This window comes from Canis aureus, chromosome 36, assembly GCF_053574225.1.
Source record: "Canis aureus isolate CA01 chromosome 36, VMU_Caureus_v.1.0, whole genome shotgun sequence".
Lineage (NCBI taxonomy): Eukaryota > Metazoa > Chordata > Mammalia > Carnivora > Canidae > Canis > Canis aureus.
The window spans coordinates 18,972,865-18,998,029 of record NC_135646.1 but is presented as its reverse complement, the minus strand read 5'-3'; the positions used below and the strand labels follow the sequence as shown (position 1 = coordinate 18,998,029).

The window sequence follows — 25,165 nt, the reverse complement described above, 5'->3', positions numbered from 1 at the left end:
TGAAGTTTATCTATAAGGAAGTTAACATCATTATCATCATCATCATACATTCAGCAGCAGTAAGTTTTCTCCTAAAAAGTTAAGAGGAAATGTTAACATTTCTTTCAAGTTCTCTAGAATCTGATTTGATTTTGAAACTCCACTTAAAATGAGAACATAAATTAAATTATTAAAAACAATGCATTTCTGTTGCTTTTCTTAAAGTATAAATTGCTTATTAGAAAAATTGATTATAAAGAATACTCAGACTTGATAAGTGCAGAAAAGATACTATGTTACAATTGTGTATAAATTTTCCAGAATAGATGTAAATGCTTTTATTGTACTACAGGAAAAATTGTCATTCACTTTAAGAACAGAATTTTAACCAAGATTTAATTATGCTTAATCTCAATGTTCTACTGTTCACACAAACTAATACTCTGAAAGTATTTGTCATTCCAAAGATTTAATGTAATTTTAATCTTTAAATTTATGTCTTACTTTATTAGCACAACATAACCATTGTTCATATGCCTGGAAAAAGACCCTTTGGTCAGAGCCTTGTCTATATCTATGACAACGGACAGCAGAAGGTCTCTGCTCCTCTCAGATTTCCTGCCATGAATGAAGTAAGCATATCTAACCTATTCTTTATGGGACCCATTGATTGAGAACTCTTGAAAAAAAAATTTTTTTTTAAGATTTATTTATTTATTTATGAGAGAGAGAGAGACAGAGAGAGAGAGAGAGAGAGAGGGGCAGAGACACAGGCAGAGGGAGAAGCAGGCTTCCATGCCAGGAGCCCGACGCAGGACTTGATCCTGGGACTCCAGGATCGCACCCTGGGCCAAAGGCAGGTGCCAAACCGCTGAGCCACCCAGGGATCCCCCTTGAAAATTTTTAATTTAATGTAGAAGCTTCTGTTTTTTTAAAAATATGTGCCCATAAATTTTAAAGGGTTTTCTATATTATAACGTATAGTAAGTTAATATTTAATACCATTAGCCTATCATTATTAGGTGAAGTTAAACAACATGTAATAAAAACAACTTTTAAGTTTCTTCTTTAGAAGAAACAAATGTAGTTAAATTCGGCTTAGGAGAAAAAGACTAAAAATAGGAAAGCCAAAGAAATTGAATAGTAGAGAGCAAAAGATTGTTTAATAAAGCTCCTCCAAGGGCACCTGCCTGGCTCAGTCGGAAGAGCATGGGACTCTTGTGGTTATGAGTTCAGGCCCCACATGGAGTGTAAAGATAACTTTAAAATAAAATCTTTTAGTAAATAAATAAAGCCCATCAAGTATACAAGGTACTTAGAGATTGTTATGATGGCCTCTTTTTCATTTCTACTGAATTTAAAATAGTAATGAAGAAACTTTTTTTTTTAGAAACTTTTTTTTAAAAGATTTTATTTATTCATGAGAGACAGAGAGAGAGATGCAGAGACATAGGGAGAAGCAGGCGGGGAGCCTGATGTGGGACTCGATCCCAGGATCTCGGGATCATGACCTGAGCCAAAGGCAGATGCTCAATCACTGAGCCACCCAGGTATCCCAGTTATGAAGAAACTTTAAGCCTTTAAATTGTAGTCAAATATAAACCAGAATTTATTTACTGAGATGATTCTTTTTTTTTTTTTTAAGATTTTATTTATTTATTCATAGACACAGAGAGAGAGGCAGAGACACAGGCAGAGAGAGAAGCAGGCTCCATGCAGGTAGCCCGATGTGGGACTCGATCCCGGGTCTCCAGGATCGCACCCCAGGCTGCAGGTGATGCCAAACCGCTGCGCCACCGGGGCTGCCCTACTGAGATGATTCTTGAAGAACATTAGTGTAAAGGTTTTTTGAGAATTCTTAAATAATTTTGAAAGAGCTTTTTAAAAAAACGATGAAATACATTATTTCCTAAGTCCTTTTAGGATTCTAGTAATTGTTGTTATCTATCCTGATGCTCATTACAGAATAACCTGTAATTAGTATTATTTATACAAATGTTTAGCTTGTTTATAAATTTTAAAGGCGAAAAGTAGTTTCCTCTATTTGAGAATGCAGTAAAATTGTTAAAGATTTTAAAAATACTCATTAAAATGTGAGTTATAAAAGTAATGCATCTAAATACTATAGGCCAAAAGTAACATCTGTAATGACTTACGTGTACACACATTATGACCCAATAAAATTAAAACTTCCTGTTTTAGTTTCCATCTATTTGTTTTCTTAATTTTATGAACTGTTTTTTTTTTCAATATCAAGTTAGAGATGTAATTAAAATTGTGTAATTTATTTTGTTTCTTAATTCTTAGCCTTTTATTTCCTGCTGCATTGGTTCAGCTGGGCAAAGAACCACGACTCCTCCACCATCCCAAATTCCAGATCCGCCTTTTTCTTCCCCCATTACTCCTCATCGGACATCATTTGGTGGAATTTTGTCATCAGCCTCCTGGGGAGGATCACTTGAAAAATCAAAACTGATTACGAAATTGATATCAGCTGGAACCCAAGATAGTGAATGGGGATGCCCCACATCTCTGGAGGGTCAGCTAGGGTCTGTTATCATCTTCTACGAAGCACTACAGCCTCCTCAAGTGAAGGCATTATATTTAGCAGGTGAGCATGTACAGTCATACTTCTTAAACTTAGTTTTTTTGTTGCTTACATGTATTTTGAAGAATATATTTGATCTCAAGAGTATATTTGTATTTGTAATGGAAGCTGAAAGGGAAGAAAAAACTCACTACATTTCATCCTCCCCACCTCCAACTTGATTGGGGTATTATTGATATAGAACATAGGTATGTTTAAGAAGTACAGTGTAGGGATGCCTGGGTGGCTCAGTGGTTGAGCGTCTGCCTTTGGCCCAGGGTGTGATCCTGGAGTCCCAGGATCAAGTCTCATGTCAGGCTCCCTCCATGGAGCCTTCTTCTCCTTCTGCCTATGTCTCTGCCTCTCTCTCTCTGTCTGTCATGAATAAATAAAATCTTAAAAAAAAAAAAGAAGTACAATGTAATGATTTGGTACACATATATATTGCAAAATGATTACCACAATAAGGTTAGTTAGGACCTCTGTCCGTCACATAATTACAGCATGTGATTGTGTGATGTGTGGTGAAAGCATTTGAGATCTACTCTCTTAACTTTTTTTTTTCTTAAGATTTTATTTATTCATAAGAGACACACAGAGAGAGGCAGAGACACAGGCAGAGGGAGAAGCATGCTTTATGTGGAGCCTGATGTGGGACTCGATCCCAGGTCTCCAGGATCAGGCCTTGGGCTGAAGGTGGCGCTAAACCGCTGAGCCACCTGGGCTGCCCTACTCTCTTAATAACTTTTTGGGGTATAATATAGTTTGGTTAACTCTAGTACACCATACCTTTTTTTTTGGTAAGCATAAATAAAGCAAACCTTTAGGAAATATTTCAAATATCCATAATAATGTCTATATTAGTCTGTTAGGACTGCTCTAACACAATACCACAGACTTGGGTTACTTAAACACTATTTCTTCACAATTCTGGATGTATAATTCCAAGATCAAGTTTCCATCAGGCTTGGTTTCTGTTGAAGATTCTCCCTGGCTTGTAGATTACTGCCTTCTCACTGTGACCTCACATGGCATCTTCCCTTGGTGTATGTGCGAAGAGAAAGATGTCTATTCCTCTTCTTATGAGGGACCCTTATGACATCATTTAACTTTAGATACCTCCTTAAAGACCCTATCTCCAAATATAATCACGTAGGGTGCTAAAACTTCAACATATGAGTTTGGGAGGGACATAATTCAGTATATAATATTGCCAGTACTTTTGACAGATTTTAATAAATTGATGAAACAAAATATGTCTATGTTTATAAGAAATCATATGATTGATTCTAAAATTATGTGTCTTGTTCTAAGACTTGTCATTTTTATATTAACATACCTGAAGAAATGAGGACAGAAGAATCCTATTTCTTGGATAAGATTACAAGCTATTTTTGTTTTGGCTTTTCCTTTTTCTTTTGGCAGTGATTTTAAAGATACACACTGTTATTATTGGATCATAACTATTTTCAAAATTATATCTATATTCTAGTAGGATGTTCAGGAGGTAAACCTCTAAGTATTTATATGTACCAACTGCAAAAGAGTTATGTAAAAATATCTTTTTTAGATTACATAATCTTGAAATGAATGGGACTGCCTAGATTTAATTTGGATTTTATTTTTATAATTCTTCCAATTTACAGTTCTACTCTTACAAATAATAGTTATTTGTTGTATGGTCTTCTTAATGATTGTTTTGGGTGGTTGCATAATATTTCATTGAATCTATATTGCATAATTTACTTAGGTTGTTTATAGTTTTTAATTTGACATAAACTTCAAGTATTAAATAAGATGAGCTATTGTACTTTTAGTGTTTTTCCTTAATTTGGATACGTTCACTTATAATAAACTCCCAGGATATATATTCAAAGTGTTTGAATTTTTTTTTGGCTCTTAATACATGTTGCTTAATCTGTTTCCAAAAGATACATACCAATTCATAGTGTCTACTAGTAAAATGTAAGTATACCAATTTCATCACAGGCTTATTAAGGTGGAATGGTCAGTACTATTTCCTTCATTTTTTGATTTAAGATGGGAACTTGTTATAATTTGTATTTGTTAGATTTTTTTTTTAGTCTTATTAATTCACAGTTCAATTTCTGTGGTATCTATTCACATTATTGGTTGATTGTTTTGCTATTTTATCTTATAAATTTAAATTACGTTAGATAAATTACTAAGTAGATTTTGTTATATTTGATATTAGTTTTCTGATACCATATAAAATTCCCTTTCTCTAGTGGACATCAAACCACCCCCCAGCTTTTTTTAGGTTTTAGATGAACTGGAGGTGATGTAAAAATAAAGTTCATTTGGCTAGTATGTTGTTTTTTTTTTTTCCTTTTCAATCAATCAATCTTATTTATTTCAAAATTTCCTTCTTTTACCTTCAACAAAAATACATTTCCATTCCTTCTATCTTTGTAACATATCTCCTAGTTTTCTACATGCAGAATTTATCTCTGATTCTTATCAGTTTGTATAGTTAGCAGAATTTTAACTTTTAGAAACCTTAGTCTCCCTTGAAAACAATATAGTAAGTAAGCATGAACCCTTACATCTGAATTCTTTAGACCTAAGTTAATGAATCAATAAAGCACAAACCATGTATACCAACAGACTCAAAAATCCTTAGTTTCTTTGCAGTAAGAAATAAAAACCATAAATCTGTGTTTCGTAAGCAGTGCTTTAGTGCTTTACCCAAACTTGAACCCTAACCCTAATCCTAAATTGGGTTCTTTTTTTTTTTTTCCTAAGATTTTATTTATTTACTCACAAACTCATGAGAGACACAGGCAGAGGGAGAAACAGGCTCCGAGCAGGGAGCTTGACGTGGGACTCGATCCAGGATCTCCAGGATCACGCCCTGGGCTGAAGGTGGCGCTAAACCGCTGAGCCACCCGGGCTGCCCCTAAATTGGGTTCTGACTCAACCCAGCCCCATAGCCTGGCCCAGAAGCACAAGGGACTGACAACACATAAGCGACACCAGAAAACTCAGCCACCCACTCGGGGAAATGTGGCCATTTGGAAGACCAGCAAATGTCTAGAACCCAAACAATTGGAAGGGCCTCCTGAGCCCAGTCATACATTCAATGTCGCCACTGCACATCAGCTCCAAGCCTGAGCCTCATGCTAAGCCTTGCCCTCAACTCAGCCTTCTGGGGAGGTCTCTACCATTTGGGCAGATGGGAACCTCCAAGCTCCTGGGCCCTAACCCTAACCCTAGATTGAGTTGTGATCTGACCCAGCCCCAGAGCCTGGGTCCAAATCCCAAGGGACTGATGATACATGAGCGACACCAGAAAGCTCAGGACACCCTCTAGGAGGAAAAAGTGCCGTTTGTATGAGGGGCAGACAGCAGGAGCTCAAGAAATTGGAGGGGCATTCTGAGCCCACCCTGCACACCAGCCGTGCATCTGAACCTCACTAACCCCTGTCCTCACTTCAGCCCTGCGGGGATGTCTCCCCCATGATAACAGATGGGACCCTCCAAGCTGTTGGACCCTCACCTTCTCCCTAACCCTAACCCCTAACCCTAAACTCAGCTCTCCATTGAGGTGTCCTCACTGCTGGCCGGTAGGTCCCTCCAAATTCCTGGGCTCTAACATCCTAGCTTTGCATCCAGATTTTGTACCATGGCTAGTATGTTTTAACTGTGTTGAATAGCTTGAAACAGCTTAATTTTTAAATTTATTCTGATTACACAGAACCAAGGAGGCCATATATATTCAGTGACATTTGTGTATGTGTGTCTAAATAATTTTCAGGTCCAAACTGTTTAAGTCCTTGGAAATTCCAAGAGTCTGACATGGCTGACCTGCCTGGTAACATCCTTCTTCACTACACTGCAAAGGTGAGAATAGATGCATGGAGTGTATCTAGTTGTAACTATGCTGTGAATAAAATTCCATTTTTGTTCCTTTTGTCATTTCGATGGATATTTGAGAAGGATGGTCTTGAATTTCCATTTAAAAATTACTAATTTTCAAAAGAAGAGGAGAAGCAATAAAAATTAATTTGCAACTCTCAACTAGGATTCAAATGTTAATCATTATTTCATCCCAGTAGTATGAGTGGGAATCGTTATAGTTGGAATACTAATGAATTGACGTCAGTAAACTTATATTATCCTACTGTTTTGGAAGGAGAGATTAAATAGAACAACTTTTTTTTTTGTTTATTTTTTAAATGTAATACTAGCAAGAAAACAAACCAAAAAAAAAAAAGAAATGTTTATTTCATAAAGAGAAATAAGAAACTACTTATATGCAAGCACACATAGTCCTTTTTCCTTCAAAGACTTACCCAGTGAAAGTAATTAAGATCAGCAATAGCTGAGGGAAAGATCAAGTGTAGAACTCGAAGGAAGAAAAGGAAAGTGACATAAACAATATTAGTTGCCTTCATTGTACCAAATGTTACGTTGACCCAGAAAATGCTTTTGTTTGTGAGATTATACAATGTAGAAATTTTTTTCTAGGTTAGCCAGCTAGTACATGGTCATAATTTATTACTTTGAAAACTTACTTGTGATATCTGACCTAATAAAATTTACTTATCATTTATATTACCCTTAACTTTTTATTTTGATTAATTTCAAGCCTAGAGTGTTTGAAGGAATGGTAAACTAAAATCATATATACTCTCCACCTGAATTCACCAATTATTAACATTTTGCCATACCTGTTGACTGTCTCAATCTTTTGTGAAGATAGATTGACGTAGCTATCAGACACTTAGAAATACCCCTAAATATTTCTATGTAATTATTAACCTACCTAGAAAAATTATCAGTAATTTATGTACTCTTTCAGATTTTCCCAGTTTTCCCGAAAATATTTTGTTTATTAGCCTTTTAAAAATTTAAATCTGGATCAAGGTTCATGCATTGTATTATCTATAAGGTCTCTTCCGCCTCAATCTTTTTTAATGTTTGCCTTTTGTAACACTAACATTTTTCCAAAGATATGTTTGTCTACTGAACTAGACTTTTAAGTTATTTTCTTGGCAGGAACTGTATCATATTCTTATTTTCACTTTTAGAAGTAGATAGGAAATAATTGAATTTAATCTCACTAATGTATTTAGTAGCATGTTCTAGACTTAATAGCTAATTGAGTCTTTTTAGCATTATGGTTGTCATATTCTCTTTTCAAATTTAAACTTGATAAAATTCTGTAATAAAATAGCTATTAATGTTTTTCCTCAATAAATTCAGTATGGCAAATATATACAATAAATAGTTTCTTCGAAAAATATTTCTTAAAAATGGTGATGAGTGTTCTGTGGTTAAGTTTGGGGAGATGTATTTTGTATATCCATTTAGAGATTGATATCACTTGAAAAATCTTGTTAAAAACTAGTTTACTTTTGTTTTATTCTACTTTTTTCATAAGTTATTTGAGCATAGAACATGTTCTGTTTTTTTTTTTTTTTAAGATTTTATTTATTTATTCATAGAGATGCAGAGAGAGAGAGAGAGAGGCAGAGACACAGGCAGAGGGAGAAGCAGGCTCCATGCAGAGAGCTCTACGCGGGACTCGATCAAGGGTCTCTAGATCACGCCCTGGGCTGCAGGTGGCGCTAAACCGCTGCGCCACCGGGGCTGCCCACATGTTCTGTTTTTTTAATCGTACTTATTGACAAGTACTAGTCTGGGAAAAGGTGCTCTAGAGGGTTTTTTGACAGTCAGCAGTTTTTCATTTTTGTGCTGATGTGTAGGAGGTGTTAAGCCATCCATTGCTGATAATTTTTTGAGTGTCTTCTTCAAGCCAAGAATTGTGCTGAACTTTCAGGATATAAAGATGAATAAAGTGTCTGACTTTAAGAAGCTTATAACCTAAAGTGAAGTAAATATGAAAAAAAAATTGCAGTATAATTTTGTGAGCATCTTTCTTTTTAGCTGCCATTTAGAATAGTAATATTAAACTTAATATTGTAAGCATCTTATCATTGACTATTCTATATACCCTTTTAAATTATGGTGAAATGGGCAGCCCGGGTGGCTCAGTGGTTTAGCGCCGCCTTCAGCCCAGGGTGTGATTCTGGAAACCTGGGATTGAGTCCCACGTCAGGCTCCCTGCATGGAGCCTGCTTCTCCCTCTGCCTCTCTCTCTCTCTCTCTGTGTCTCTGCCTCTCTCTCTCTCTCTCTCTCTCTCTGTGTCTCTGCCTCTCTCTCTCTCTGTGTCTCTCATGAATAAATAAATAAAATCTTTAAAAGAAAAGAAAAAAAATTATGGTGAAATGTTTCACATATAGTTAAAATGATGTTTTGTCCTCACTGTGCTTAGCTATTTGCCATATTTTCCTTTTATTCTTAGGCTTGCAAAAATTCAATCTGTCTTGATTTATCTACTAATTGTTTGCATGGGAGATTAACAGGAAACAAAGTAGTGAACTGGGACATCAAGGTAAGTAATGATGAGCAACATACTATGTTGAGTTTATTGAACCTTTTAAAGAGTTTATCTTTTAAGCACCACCAGTTTTTTTTTTAATATTTTATTTATTTATTCATGATAGTCACACAGAGAGAGACAGAGAGGCAGAGACACAGGCAGAGGGAGAAGCAGGCTCCATGCAGGGAGCCTGATGTGGGATTTGATCCCAGGTCTCCAGGATCGTGCCCCGGGCCAAAAGCAGGCGCCAAACCGCTGCGCCACCCAGGGATCCCTAAGCACCACCAGTTTAATCTGAGTAATAAGTCCTGGTGAATATGTTTGCAGGCAAGATATACAGTTTGAAGTATAAACAAAGAAGTAGAATGATTAGTTTGCTTGAAAGTTAGTTACCTTCTTAAACTACGTTTGAATTTAACAGTTTCTTTTAGAAGAATATACTGCCTTAGTTTATTGATCTGCTTTTAAGGTATTTAATCCCTAAACTTATATGGCAGATTTCAACCAGAGAGCACAGGTGAGGGGTGGAGCAGAGGAAGAGGGGCACGCAGATTCCCCACTGAGCAGGGAGTCAGCCCAATGCAGGACTCAATCCCAGAACCCTGAGATCATGACTTGAGCCAAAGTCACATGCTTAACTCACTGAGCCATCCAGGTACCCCCCCCCCTCCAGTTTATTTATTTATTTGAGAAAGAGAATGTGCATGCAAGCAGGGAGACTTGCAGAGGGAGGAGAAAGAGAATCCTCAAAAATATTTCCCACCACTGAGAGAAGTCCCAGGACCCCAACTGAGATCATGATCTGAGTGGAAGTCAAGAGTGAACCCTCAACAGACTGAGCCAGCTAGGAGTCCCCCAAAACCCTGTTATCCTATAGTCCGTTAACACCCATCAAATAATGCCTTTTGTTTCAGTGGAACAGAGATCATTAGGATAATTCTGCCAGTATAGAAAATGAACCCATCAGTTGTTAGTCCTGTTATTCATATGGTATAAAGCATTTTTCTCTTTGACTTTGAAATGAGACCACTTAATTTTACCTGTTAAAATGATAAAATTAAAAAATAAATAAATAAAATGATAAAATTTATGACATTTGTCCATTCATAAGTTAACTTTTGCTGTCACTTAATAAGATTGGTCTCTGAGGCTAGTTGTAGGTACGTATTACTTGTATGTAGAAAGCTGATTATTTGTGCCATACATTATATTTGAAAATCAAAGTAGTTTTTGGTGCCTTGAGTTACAACTACAGGGAAATCAAACAGAAACAGAATTAATGAGGAAATGTTCATTGTATTTTTTTTTCCTTCAGAAAATTATGTTTTACTTTTAATTTTTTGGGTTTTTTAAAGACTTTTTAAAAATTTGTTTCAGAGGTAGAATTTAGTGATTCATCAGTTGCATATAATGCCCAGTGCTATTATATCAAGTGCCCTTCTTAATGCCCATCACCCATAAATTATCCCTTCCCCTACCCACCTCCCTTCCAGCAATGTTCAGTTTGTTTCCTAGAGTTCAGTGTCTCTTATGTTCATTGTATTTTTATACTGCAACAGAATCAAACAAAATTTGTTAAATGACAACAAAGAAAAATACTTGCCATTCGGAAAGCTAATTTACTTGCTATACTCTTAAAAATCAGTATGAAAAACAGGCAAAAAGAATGAAAAGGGTTGTTTAATAATGAAACTGAGTCTATTTTTTTTTTTTGAAACTGAGTCTAAACGGCAGATCAGAACATTTTAGCAGTTAATGATGGCCAATCTTGGGTAGCACCCAGCTCATCAGGCACTAAGCACTCTTTTATTAGCTTAATCTTGGTAACAACTTTACAAAGTGAAAATTATTATTATCCTCATTTTACAGATGAAGAAACCAAGGCCAGAGATATTAGTAACTTGTTAAAGAATGTGGACTATATTTTGTTAAGCTATGCAAAATAGTCACTTTGAACTTTGGTTGAAGCCACCCACTTCACCTTTTTTGTTAATTAAAATTAGAGAAGTCAGTCATATTTCTACCACCAGTTGTATTTTTTTTCTTAATTTATTTTATTATACTTAATTGCTTTATGACAGTTGATCCCTCTTGTATCATTACTGTTACATTTTAAAGTCTACTTATGGGGTCAAGTTTGGATTGCCTGTGTTTGAAATCCCTAAACTTTGAAAAACAAAGTTTTGGTACAAAGGGTCTGGCATAGTTTTGAATATTGATTTAGTGACCCCCATGGCTACTCTTTAAAGCATCTTCCCAAACAAGAGTTCTTTTAGCTTAGGCTGTCCTGTGTATTGCCTAAAAGTTTAGTAAAGTGCAACCTCACACAGGCTGTATAAATATTAAATGACAAAATTGCCATTGTTTTATAAGATTAAAAAATTGTAATTTTCTTTCTCAGGACATCATAAACTGCATAGGTGGATTAAATGTACTCTTTCCTCTGTTGGAACAAATCAGCCGCTTTGGTGAAGGACAGATTTCTGAAGGAATGAATGAAAGCACAGTTTCTGAATTGGTAACTCCTGTAGAAGGAGATTGGGTCGTATTGACCTCCACAAAGGCATCAGGTATCAAGATATAATTAACACAAAATAGTCATCGAAAATTTGGGGATTAATTGAAACATAGATAAAATGTCTTGCCACTGTTAGGAGGAAACTTAACAATTTGTAGCTGAAGCAGCCCATCCCTAATTTTACTAATGTAATTCCAAAAGTTCATAATATTTTAGTCAAAAAAATTAAGAAGTTGGTTTTATTCTTGCTATCCTTAGTTCGTACTATTAGTAGAAATATGACAGCATTGCTAAAATTATGGTAGAGAAAATATTTGCATGTGTATGTAAGTATATGATACACAATCGCTGGTTTCTCTGATATTTGCATTGTCCCAGTGACCTTTGGAAGCAGATTGCTCACCCAGATCTTTTGTTTATTACAATATGCATTATGGCAGAAAATGTGATAGAAGAGTGATTAGAATAATTATAATTAACGACATGTTCACAATTCCTCAGAGTCAAGATTAGAAAGAAATTTAATTGCAACATTTATCTTGATTGTGAAACACTTTATTCAAAGACATCCTATCAACCAGGACAATCTCATTCACTCCCATGGAGTTGCCACTCTTGGTGCCTTACTTCAGAAGGTGAGCTAGTTTAATATTTGTCGGTGTGGCTAATGATTGTAATTAGCAGTTTGTCTTTAGGGTTTTTCTTCTTACTAAGTAAATATTTTTAAATTACGTTATTATGGCTTCAGTTATATTCATGGATGTAACTTTGTTTGACAAGCAGATTTTTAAAACCTACACTGAATCACTTTTTTATAAGAATTACTCACTTAGGTAATAGTGTATAATCTTTTATACATAGGATTTTGTTAGTACTGGTATTTGGGATATTTGATAAATTTAAGACTTTTAGGAATATGACATTAGGAATATATGTTCTAATGTACATTGGAAAATTAAAGTTAAATTGTTTCTATTTTTGTAACAAAGATTCTCATATTTAGATGTTCTGAGTTAATCACTTGAAATTTGATGTAGCTTAATGATAGTTATTTAAACTAAAATTTACGAAACTCTGTTTGAATTTCAGGTGCCAAGCGCCTTGATGGATGTTAATGTACTGATGGCAATTCAGTTACTAATTGAACAGGTATTATTAGAAAAAAATATGCAGCTTCTGCAGCAAATGTATCAGTATTTACTTTTTGACTTCCGTATTTGGAACCGTGGAGATTTTCCCTTTCGAATTGGTAAGAGCATTCTGTTGGATAGAATTTTATACTTGTTATAGAAATTTGTAACTACCTGTGGGATTTTATTTTAGGTATTCATTTAAGAGTGAACTTTGTATTTTAGGTCATATACAGTATCTTTCCACCATCATCAAAGACAGCAGGAGAGTTTTCCGAAAGAAGTATGGTGTGCAATTTCTCCTAGATACACTTAGGATTTATTATGGGTATGATGTCCTTGCTCCTTCTCAGTGTGATACTGTTTTCTGCCTGCTGCTTGCTTGGAATATCTAGATTATTTATTTCCCAGTAATTCTAATATCCTTTAACTTCAGAAAGACAGGAGATTGTGGAGGTTAAAATGATGAACAGTGGATCACATATATTGAATTTGAATCTTGTATTTCATTAATTGGCTGAAGGCAACTTAACTTTTCTGTGCTTAAATTTTCTTGTCTGTGACAGGAGATACAAACCTGTGATATCCTATGGTTGTTTTGAGAATTAAACTAAATGCATTAATAATATGCAAAACACTTAAAACTGCATCTGACACTTAGTGTTGCTTAAATATAAGCTGTTTAACTATTTATATCTTTGTCATTGAAATTCAAGGTTTTCCTTAAAAAAGAAAACAAAGATACCATGAATTCTTATAATTACATGGAAACATCTTTATTTAAACTATGAATTCTTTCATGTAAAATACTAAAATGTAAACATTTTACATTTCAATTCTTGCACTTTTACTTTCTCTTTCAGGACTGATTGTAAATATAGTGAGCTGTCTTTAGATGACGTTCGAACAATAAGGACTTCTTTGTATGGACTAATTAAGTATTTTCTGTGCAAAGGTGGAACTCATGAAGAGATACAGAGTATTATGGGTTATATAGCTGCTATCAATGAAGAAGAACAGGTATTATGACCAAGAAAAGTCTTCTTAAAAAAAAAGTCTTCTTTTCTTTTTCACACATAAATTGCTATATCATCTTCCTTGAAAATTCCATATATATTAAACATTTTAAAAGTAAAATGTTTATCATATGAAAAACTATATTATGCAGTTAAAGAAGTAAATTTTTATCTCTTAACTGAAAATTTAATTAAAGAGGTGGTAATGTAATCAAATATTTTAATTAGCTAGAAAGTAGTATATCTGGAAATAGTTGTTGTGGTAGTTCTGAATCTTATTTTCATAGGCCACATGATGTATAGTTACCTGTCATTCAACATACTGGGCAGATTTCTAACATGTTTTAACATAGGTTTATAAAAATTTTGTATGAAGAGTAAATTATAAATATATTTATATATTCAGATACTTTTACATTCTTACTTATTTGTATCTCAGAGCTACTCTTTAAAACAGTGGTTCTCAATGTATGTTTCCTGACCAGATTTACCTGGGAGCTTTTTAGAAATGCACACATACTGAACTAAGCCTTCCAGGTGATTATGACACATGGTAAACTTTGAGAACCACTGATATAAAATATACAGACCAGGAATTAATCTTCCCATTTGCACATTTGGAAGTACATATTCAGAGAGATTAGATGACTTAAAAAGTCATACAGCTAACAAACCTGGGAATAGAACTCAGGTATATTTACTGCTATTTCTGTGCTCTTTCTGCATACCACTCTCAACACCAAACCTTAGTAGCCTTAATTTATGTTGACTCAAATATTTTGTGTTCTATGATGAAGTATTCATTGTGTAAGCAGATATTACATGACTTCATAATTGATATTATATAGATGAGTTAAATTAGGCTATTTCCCCATAAGGTTAGACTCCAGAAGCTTCTTTTTATTTAGTCAGTAGCCATCTTATTTCATGATAGCTGTATTGTCACCCACTGTGATTAATTGCCAATATTTTCTTGGTCAATTCAGTCAAAGAGGTATTTATTGAAAGCTCATTATACACACAGAGTAATATTAAATATTATGGGTATATTAAAATGAGTAAGTTAGCATTCTTTTAGCCTAATAGAGGGAAGGGTGAATAAGAGAAGTTTATAAATAATTACGAAACAAACAATAAAAGAATATGATAGTAACTATAAGAGTAATACAAAGTCCTATGAGGTTTTCAAAGGAGAGTATTACATGTTGAGACCAGGAAAGGCTTTTTTATGGAAGACATAGCTTTTTTTTTTTTTTTTTTAAAGACATAGCTTTTTATGTAGCTGAGGCATAATAAGGCTCAGCATGTGAACATGCACATTGAGAGGATGTACAAAAGGAAATAAGCCAAAAACATAATGGAGGTTAAAATCAGGCTATTTCATAAGACATCAGACATTCAGTTAAGCTAAAACATTAGGGTATATAGAACTTAGTTTAAATAACTGTCACTCAGATTTTATTTTTACTTCCATATATGAATGTGGTTGTTTTGTGTTGCTTAATTTTAAAAGCTCTTCGGAATTTTGGATATGCTCTTCAGTCTCCTACGTACCAGCCCAACTAGAGGTCAGCTTTTCTTACTGCTGTTTGAACCAGGAAATGCTGACATACTTTATGCCTTGCTCTTAAATCAGAAGTACTCTGACAGACTAAGAGAAATTGTTTTTAAGGTACACACATTTCTTAAGCATCTTTATATTTGGGGACATTTGTGAGTATATGAATTTACTTATAAATATCTATTTTATAAATGTAAATTCTTTTTTTCATATCTATCTAATTTTAAATTGTTGTAGGGGTACCTGAGTGACTCTGGGTTAAGCGTCTGACTCTTGATCTTGGCTCAGGTCTCAATCTCAGGGTTGTGAATTCAAGCCCAGCGTTGAGCTCTATGCTAAGATGTGGAACCTGCATTAAAAATAAACTAATTAGGGGCAGCCCCAGTGGCTCAGCAGTTTAGCGCCGCCTGCAGCCCAGGGCCTGATCCTGGAGATGCTGGATTGAGTCCCACGTCAGGCTCCCTGCATGGAGCCTGCTTCTCCCTCTGCCTGTGTCTCTGCCTCTCTCTCTCTCTCTCTCTCTGTCTCTATGAATAAATAGATATAATCTTAAAAAAAACAACTAATTAATCAATTCTTCAGTTTGTTTTGATATATATTTTTCATGTCTTGAATTTTTAAAAACTAATTATATTGTAATCTGATCAGTTATTTCAGTGGAAAATCCACTTTGTTGTATCATCCTCAATAAAACCTCTCCCTTTTTTGCCTTTTAACAGTTTCTTTAAAGTATAATTGATACACCATGTTACAATAGTTTCAAGTGTATAACATAATGTTTCTAAAAGTTTATGCATTATGCTATGCTCCTCACAAGTGTAGCTACCATCTGTCACTTGTTATTACAATACCATTGACTATATTTCCTACGTTCTACCTTTTATTCCTGTGACTTACTCATTTCATAACTGGAAGCCTGTACCTCCCACTCCATTTCACTCCTTGTCTCATCTCTCTTCTGACTTACCATGGGTCTTTGTTTCAGGTCAGACATTTTAGCAGTTACTAATAACAACTAACCTCATGTGGCACCCACTATTCATCAGCCAGTGAACATTCTTCAGATGTTAGCTAACTTAGTCCTTGCAAAAACTTGATGAAGTGTACATTGTTATTCCCATTTTTCAGGTAAAGAAACTGAAGTCAGAGAGGTTAGTAACTTGTCAAAGGATATTGAATATATTTTGTTAACCTATCCAAAGCAGTCACTTGGAGCTTTTGGTGAAGCCACCTACCTCACTTTTTTTGTTTTTTTGTTTTTTTTTTTTTTAAAAAAGAGGAGTGAGTCATATTTTTACTTCTTGTAATTTATTCTGTTCGTTCAGCCTGATTGCCTATGACATTTGTTTCTTCTTATATCATTAGTGTTACATTTTATAATACAAGTCTATTTATGGGGTCAAGTTTGGATTGTCTTTGCTTGGAATCCCTAGACTTTGGAAAACAAAGGTGCAATAAAAATAATCTGGCAAAGTCTCTCATGAGTATCACTTATGGGGCCCCCTTGGCTGCTCTTTAAAGTATCTGCCCTGGGGATCCCTGGGTGGCGCAGCGGTTTGGCGCCTGCCTTTGGCCCAGGGCGTGATCCTGGAGACCCAGGATCGAATCCCACATCGGGCTCCCTGTGCTTGGAGCCTGCTTCTCCCTCTGCCTGTGTCTCTGCCTCTCTCTCTCTCTGTGACTATCATAAATAAATAAAATAAAAATTAAAAAAAATAAATAAATTTAAAGTATCTGCCCAAACAATCACTCCTTTACAGAGATTAAATGTTATTTCTCCAGAAATGGCCTTATATGGATTGTTCATGATATTATTCTGCCAAAATTATCCTTTCTGTAGAGTTTCATATGTCACTTTTAAAACACTGATCACACTTCAAAAAAGCATGGGATTACTAACTCGTTCTCCCATTTGAACATATAGATGTGTTGCTTCACAAAATGTTTCCTTGTTCTTAAAAAAATTATTTTGATAACTGTTACATAAATATTACAGAAATTACTAAATTGATCTAGAAGTATCTTTTTTCTCTTTTAAAATAATATACTTTTGTTTTTCATGAAGGCTGTTAAGGTTTGTTTTTATCTAAGCCTTAGCCATTAAAAAGGAAATTTTAAATTCTTTGATCTGCCAAGAAATATATGTAAACAACAGTTTTAAATATATATATATATTTAAAGATTTTATTTATTTATTCATGAGAGAGAGAGACAGACACACACAGGCAGAGGGAGAAGCAGGCTCCACACAGGGAGCCTGATGTAGGACTCTATCCTGGGACTCTAGGATCATGACCTGGGCCGAAGGTATGCACTAAACCGCTGAGCCACCCAGGGATCCCTAAATATATTATTTAAATGCAAATTTTAATTTTATTTTAGTTCAGTTTCTTAAATCCATTTTTTTAATGAGAGTATGTTATGAAGTATTCCTCCCTGTTACTTCTGGAATTGTTGTACTTAAGCAATAAAATGATGCTCCAAAATAATGCTAGTATGGTAATATTATATTCAGTATTAACTTAAGTGACAGACTGTTCTCAGTTCTCTGTATTGAGAAGAATATATTACTGTTGTGACCAGGTTATGGAACAAATGTTGAAATGCACAAATGTTTATGAACGAAGTAAACAACGTATTCGGCTCCGAGAAGTTGGCTATTCAGGATTGGGACTTCTTCTTAATGAAGCATCTGTTAATACCTCTCTCATTAAAAGCCTCACCAATCAAATTATAAATACAGGTATGACTAAGGCTAATAATATTGATATAATTAAGAAATGTTCTTCGTAGTAGCATAATTCTATTTGATGGTTCTCAATTTTTTTCCTAAAGTGTTTTTTTTCCTTCCTTCCTCAGGTTACTTTTTAATGACCTATTATTTGATTCAGCAGGGCTTTTCTTGGGTACTATTTTTTATTTACCTTTTTGTTTTTTTCTCTCCCAGGCATACATAGTGCCTTACTTGCTAGGCCTTCAGTAATTGTTTATTGATTGATTAGTAAATAATTGAATCCTCTATAATAAGAAAAGGCTGCTAGTGAAAATACATACAAAACATTCTGTCTTTTTGTTTAGGGAGCTTAAATCCTTAATTTTAGTATTCTTTCAGATATCCTTTTGTTTCTCATTTTTAAAAATTTTTTTAGTATGTACTACAAACTGTAGTGTTTATGTCAGATGCTAGGGGTTCAAAAGGTATAGGTTTCTTTGTCTTGAATGGTTTATCTTATTGATAAGCACACAAGATAAAAGGCATGTACATAAAAAAGAATAATGTAAGAAACAGTATGACAATCAGAAAAAAAACTGTTATTTATGACTTAGAATGTCAAATATTCTAAATTCATTTTCTTTGTAAAATTTAGACATATCTGTAATTCTTATTTGTTAAAGATTTCTTTATTTTACAGAGCATGAGTTGAGGAGAGGGGAGGGGCAAGAGGAAAGGGAGAGAGATAATCCTCAAGCAGACTCCCTGCTGAGCATGGAGCCCAACATAGGGCTTGATCCCAGGATTCCAAGATAATGACCTGAGCTAAAATCAAGAGTTGGCTGGTTAACCAGCTGAGCCAGCCAGGCACCCCTCTACAGTCTTTATTTTACCTTTTTTAAAAAAAATTATTTATTTATTCATGAGAGACAGAAGGAGCTTTGCAAGGAGCCTGAGTGGCACTCGATCCCAGGATCAGGACCTGAGCCAAAGGCACTAAGCCACTCAGATGCCTCTAATAGTCTTTATTTTAAATGAGATAGTCATTTCAGTATAACTATTACCCACAGTTTATTCTTTGAGAAAGAACTTGAAAAAGAAGAAAATAGCTGAAAGCATCATAGGTCTTGATTTCAAATTATACTACAAAGTTATAGAATCAAAACAGTATGGTACTAGCATAAAAACACGCATAGACCAGTGGAATAGAATTGAAAACCCAGAAATAAAACCAGGTATATTTGGTTAACTGATACTTGCCAAGGGATCCAAGAATACTCAGTGGGAGAAAAATAGTCTATTCAATGAGTGGTATTGGGAAAACTGGGTATTTATTTATTTATTTATATTTTTTAAAAGATTTTATTTATTTATTCATAGAGACAGAGAGAGAGAGAGAGAGCAGAGACACAGGCAGAGGGAGAAGCAGGCACCATACAGAGAGCCCGATGTGGGACTCGATCCAGGGTCCCCAGGATCACGCCCTGGGCTGCAGGCGGCACTAAACCGCTGCGCCACCGGGGCCGCGGAAAACTGGGTATTTATATGCAAAAGAATAAAAATGAAGCCCTATCTTATACCATTTACAAAAATTTACTTAAAATGGGTTAAAGATTTCAGTGTAAGCCCTGAATCATGTAACTCCTAGAAGAAAATATAAGGAAAAGTCCTTGACATTTGTCTTGGCAATGACACCAAAAGCACAAGCAACAAAAGCAAAAACAAACAGGTGGGACTGTATCAAACTAAAAGGCTTCTGCACAGTGAGGAAACCCATCAACGGAAAGAAAAGGCAGTCTACAGGTGGGAGAAAGTAACTCAAGAAAAATATTTGTAAATGACATATCTAATAAAGAGTTAGTATCCAAAATCTGTAAAGAACTTATTAAACTCAACATCCAAAAAACAAATAATCCAGTTAAGAAATGGGCAGAAGACACGAATAGACATTTTTCTGAAGAAGACATCCAGATGGCTAGCAGACACATGAATAGGTGCTCAACGTTACTAATAATCAGGGAAATACAAATCAAAACCGTGATGAGATACCATCTCACACCAGTCAGAATAACTAAAATTAACATCACAGGAAACAACAGGTGTTGGCTAGGATGCTAAGAAATGGGAACCCTCTTCCACTGTTGGTAGGAATGCAAACTCATGTAGTCACTTTGGAGAACATTATGGCAGTCCCTCAAAAAGCTAAAAATAGAACTACCATATGATCTAACAATTGTGCTACTAGGTATTTCCCCAAGGAATACAGAAATACACATTTAGAAGAGTACACGTACCCCAGTGTTTATAGCACCATTATCAACAATAGATACTACGGAAAGAGCCCAAATGCCTATGGACTGATGAATGGATAAAGAAGACGTGGTGTGTGTTTGTGTGTGTGTTTGTGTGTGTGTGTGTGTGTATGTATATTCAGCCATCAAAAATACTATTCAACCATCAAAAAAGAAATTTTGCTATTTGCAGTGACATGGTTGGAGCTAGAGTATATTATGCTAAGCAAAACAAGTCAAAAAGATAAATACCATATGATTTCACTCATGTGGAATTTAAGAAACAGATCAGATGAACATTTGGGAGGGGGAAAGAAGAGGCAAGGGAGGGAAAGAAATCCTGAGAGACTCTTGGCTATAGAGAACAAACTGAGGGTTGATGGAGGGAAGTGGATGGGGGGGAGGGGTAAGATAGATAGATGGGTGATGGGTATTAAGGAGGGCACTTGTGATGATGAGCCCTGGGTATTACATGTAGATGATGAACCACTGAACTCTACTCCTGAAACCAGTATTGAACTGTATGTCAACTAACTAGAATTAAGAAAAAAAAAAAAAAGCAAAGAACATGAATAGACATTTTTGCAAAGACATACAAATAGCCTGTAGGTATATGACAAGGTACTCTACATCTCTAAGTATAAGGGAAATGTAAATAAAAACTAGAAGGAGATAGCACGTCACATCTGTTGAGATGGCTGTTATCAAAAAGACAAAGGATAACAAGTGCTGCTAAAGATACAGAGAAAGGGAAACCCTTGTGCAGTGTTGCTGGGAATGCAAATTAGTGCAGCTACTGTGGAGGTTCCTCCAAGAATTAAAAACAGATGTGTGTGTGTATAACTTTATATGTGTACATATATATAATAATATATGTGTATATATATATAATATCTAGCCATTTGTAATAGAACAACAGCAGGGCATTATTATGCTAAGTGAAATAAGTCAGAGAAGAACACATACCGTATGGTCTCACTCCTGCATGAAATTCAAAAAACTGAACTTCTAGAGACAGAGAGTAGATTGGAAGTTGCTGGGGCTGGGGGTGGGGCAAATGAGTGAAGGTGGTCAAATGGTACAAGCTTCCAGTTATAAGATGAATAAATTCTGGGGATCTAATGTGCAACATGGTGACTATAATTAACAATGTTATATACTTGAAAGTTACTAAAAGAGCAGATCTTAAAAGTTTTCACTTTAATGGAAAATGGTAACTATTTGAGGTGATGGATGTTAACTAACCTTATTGGGTATTTTCAGTATATACATATGTCATATCCTCCTGTTGTATGGCTTAAATTTATACACTGTTTTATGGCAATTATATCTCAACAAAGCTAGAAAAAAAATAAAGGATATCTTGTTGACAGCAAGAAAAATAAAAATGAAACAATTATTATCTATCACAGTTCTTTCTTTGGTTATCTCTGGAATTTTATTTTAACTTTTTGTTTTTCCCCACCATAGATCCTGCTATTAATTTCAAAGATCTGTTGTCTGTGGTATATATATCTCATAGAACACATATAAATGTCAGGGTGGTTGTCTGCAAAAAGGTTAGTAAACTTTTAAGATATACCTAAAAATAAGAGTATTGTTAATACTGTGAATAACTTTTATATTGAGTATTTTACACCAGATATAAGTTTTAATTTCTGTTATTTTATAAATGACATGATTTTATAAATAAGTCCTTTCCTTTTTGGGGGTGAATTAACTTCATGTAGTCACAAAATCAGCATAAAAATGTGTTCTTAGCTTTGCATGGTCTCCTGGAAATGGGCCCTTTCCACAGTAAAAAATTTATTAGAAGAATAAGGTGTCAACAATTGTGACCATTTCTGATTCATATACCATTATTGTAGAATTTCTGAATCATTGGATCTTTGTGGAAGAGCAACAGTGACTTGCCTTCATTGCATCCCTTTAAGATTTTTTAAAAATTTACTTATTTGAGGGATGCCTGGGTGGCTCAGTGGTTGAATGTCTGCCTTCGGCTCAGGTCGTGATCCCAGAGTCCTGGGATTGAGTCCCACATCAGGCTCCCCATAGGGAGCCTGCTTCTGCCTCTGCCTATGTCTCTGCCTTTCTCTCTGTCTCTCTCATGAATGAATAAATAAAATCTTTTTAAAAAATAAATTTGAGAGAGTGAAAGTGAGAGAGATCACAAAGAGAGAGGGGAAACAGATTCCCCACCTTTGCAGGGAGCCTTATGTAGGTTTTAATCCCAGGACCCCAGGATCATAACCTGAGCCAAAAGCAGTTGCTTAACTGAGTCACCCAGGCACCCCCAGTACATCCCTTTAACTAAGTCAAGAAATAGTTATCCTGTGAGCTTCTTCCTGATTATAACCCTCTCCTCTACTAGCAATCACTGACCTACTGTTTAATTTGCTTCCTTGGTTTTCTTTTTAATTTTACTCCCTAATTATGTTATTGTATTTTTCCATTAGTAAGTCTGGATATATATCTTTCTCTTTAGCAGCTGTGTATAGTTTTTATTCTGTGGCTGTTGTATAAAGTGTTACCTGGTTCCCTATTCATGGACATTTAGGTTGTTTCCTGTTTTTCTATGTTAAACTTCTGCTAAGAACACCTTTTTACATATATTTTTCCCTTTTTTTGGTAATTCATCTGTAGGTTATAGTCCATGAAATGGAATTGCTGTGTCAGAGTGTATTCATATTTCACATTTTGATGGATTTTGCTGTATTGTCCTTGAAGCTAGTCATATGGATTGATCCTTTCCATTTGAAAAGAGCTTTCAGTGCAGCCTAGTTTTATCCATTATATGTTTATAAAGTAGACATAAAATAAGTCTTATTTTATAGAAATTTTAAAATCATGAAATCAGAATTTTTTTGCTTAGAAAAAATTGATATTCTGCTTCAGTAGCATAATAGTAGCTTACCAATAGCATTAATAAGGAAAGGAACTTCGTGTCATTGTGACTTATTGCAACTCATTGCAGAACTTCTTTTAATCCAAAAATTGGAATCAGTTGGGTAGTAGAGATCATATACACTGACATGTCAGTGTCTGTTCTTTAATTTCAGTTTCTTTTTCCAGCTAAATAGCAGTATCCATCTTATTGGAATTAGTGTTTGTACAATATATAGTTAATGGGGAAAAAATGTTTTTGCACAAGCAACCATTAACTTTCCCTGGAAAAGAAAATAAGATGGGGAAACATTCTTGGGATATCTAGAGTCTATTAAAGTGTTTGTGTGTCTTATTTACTCCTTTAACCCTAGGGCCAGAATGAGACCTGGTACATAGTATATATTCAGTATTTGCTAAACAAATGTAGTAGGCTCATGGAAAGTATTTAGTTGAGAGGAGGTAACTATATTACATTTTATATATATATATCTTCATTCTCTTTGACCAGATTAAATTAATAACATGAGTGTTGTTGATATGTAGAAGATCATTTTTTTCCTTTTTTTTCTTTCAGCAAATATTTAAGTACTCTGTAAAATGAGTAATATGCAGATTACTTAAAAACACAATGTATACCCTCCAGATAGTTTGTAATCCAGTTAAGAACATGATATTTTGAAAGTATATCTTCCCACAGTTTCTCATTAAATTACACTGCCATTAAAATAACTGAAAAGAAACTGTTTTTGATGTGAAGTACTGCATATTTTGACGAATTTTGTATTCTTAATCTCTTTGTAGATTTTACAGATTTTGCAGTCCCAACCAGATGCAGCACATCAAATATCCCAACAAGTGGGTTGGCAAGACACTTTAGTTAAACTTTTTTTAAAAATGAATTTTGAAAATGGGAATACTCTTCATAAGCACAGTAGGGCTGTTTCAATGAAAGACAATGATAAAAATATATCAGCTGAAGATACCAGGAGGAACTTTGATGAAAAGACTGATGAAGAAAAAATCAACTCTTTTGCCTCAGCTAATGTGCCTTCAGATCAATGGAGTTTAGAGGATAGACACTCTCTAGACTCAAACACACCATTATTTCAAGAAGATAGTTCTGTGGGAGAATTATCTTTCAAATCAGAGAATCAAGAAGAATTCTGGAATAATAACCTTTCACATTTGAGTTTAGATCTCAGTGGAATAGATTCATGTGAACTGAGTGACAATGGAAGTCACATGCCAGACAGCCTGCCTAGCACGCCATCCCCAATAGAATCTACTAAGTCATTTTCTGTGCAGTCTGACAAAGAGAGCAGCATCATAAGTGATACAGGGTTCGGTGATGACTTCTCTTTACTTGAAAGCCAAGAGGTAAAATTACTTATTTATCCAAATGCTGTTTTTTTTTTCTTCGCATGTCTGTTTTACACTTGTAATCCTTAGAAATGTGTAATTGTTAAAAATTTCGTATTATATTCATGTTATAAGTCTTATGATCTAAGATTTTGGAAGCCTAGAATCATTAAATTGTGTCTTGAGAACAAAGCCAGTGTCTTACTCATCTTCATATCTCTAGGGCCTACTTAGCAAAGTTCCTGGTTCATCAAGACACTTTAAAAATGTGTTAAGTGATTATAGTCAGTATATGTGATGGTTCTTTTTATGTGCTTTTAACACCATCTCCTTTCAATGATTTAATATTAGTTTATCTTTTTTATAGAGATGTGAGGAGGAGCTTCTTCAATTACTGACAAATATTTTGAACTATGTAATGTGTAAGGGACTAGAAAAGTCTGATGATGATACTTGGATTGAACGGGGACAAGTGTTTTCAGCACTAACTAAACCAGGAATATCCAGTGAACTACTTAGACCATCAGATGAAATAAAATTAATGTAAGCATTCTGTTGGTGATTTACCCTTTCCTTTTGAAGTAAAGGAGTCTAAAGTGTTATTTATTGAACATTTATTCATGATTTAGTAGGTGTAGTGAGGGAAAAGGAGAAACTTTGTGCTCAGCCCCCTTTTTTCCTCTGTTGCCATTTTAGTGAAATCTAAAGAGAAATC

At 34.8% G+C, this 25,165-nt stretch overlaps 1 protein-coding gene and 1 long non-coding RNA gene across 12 annotated transcripts in view; one reads left to right on the top strand and one right to left on the bottom strand.

The window, feature by feature from the left end:
- The window catches only part of NBEAL1 (neurobeachin like 1), a 178,064-nt gene that overhangs the window by 69,904 nt on the left and 82,995 nt on the right, over positions 1 to 25,165 (top strand). For all 11 annotated transcript variants that reach the window (XR_013372903.1, XM_077885015.1, XM_077885017.1 and 8 more), the window contains 14 exons: positions 492 to 611; positions 2,287 to 2,590; positions 6,345 to 6,430; positions 8,899 to 8,988; positions 11,378 to 11,546; positions 11,996 to 12,129; positions 12,584 to 12,743; positions 12,850 to 12,952; positions 13,488 to 13,644; positions 15,154 to 15,312; positions 17,785 to 17,944; positions 21,676 to 21,764; positions 23,893 to 24,468; positions 24,818 to 24,993. Coding sequence is in view for 10 of the 11 variants with exons in the window: in XM_077885015.1 (XP_077741141.1) it covers positions 492 to 611; positions 2,287 to 2,590; positions 6,345 to 6,430; positions 8,899 to 8,988; positions 11,378 to 11,546; positions 11,996 to 12,129; positions 12,584 to 12,743; positions 12,850 to 12,952; positions 13,488 to 13,644; positions 15,154 to 15,312; positions 17,785 to 17,944; positions 21,676 to 21,764; positions 23,893 to 24,468; positions 24,818 to 24,993 (2,483 nt within the window). In the remaining variant the exon portion in view is untranslated. The remainder of the gene's footprint in view (positions 1 to 491; positions 612 to 2,286; positions 2,591 to 6,344; positions 6,431 to 8,898; positions 8,989 to 11,377; positions 11,547 to 11,995; positions 12,130 to 12,583; positions 12,744 to 12,849; positions 12,953 to 13,487; positions 13,645 to 15,153; positions 15,313 to 17,784; positions 17,945 to 21,675; positions 21,765 to 23,892; positions 24,469 to 24,817; positions 24,994 to 25,165) is intronic.
- The window catches only part of LOC144305896 (uncharacterized), a 34,164-nt gene that overhangs the window by 3,073 nt on the left and 5,926 nt on the right, over positions 1 to 25,165 (bottom strand). The gene's annotated exons all lie outside the window — the stretch shown is intronic.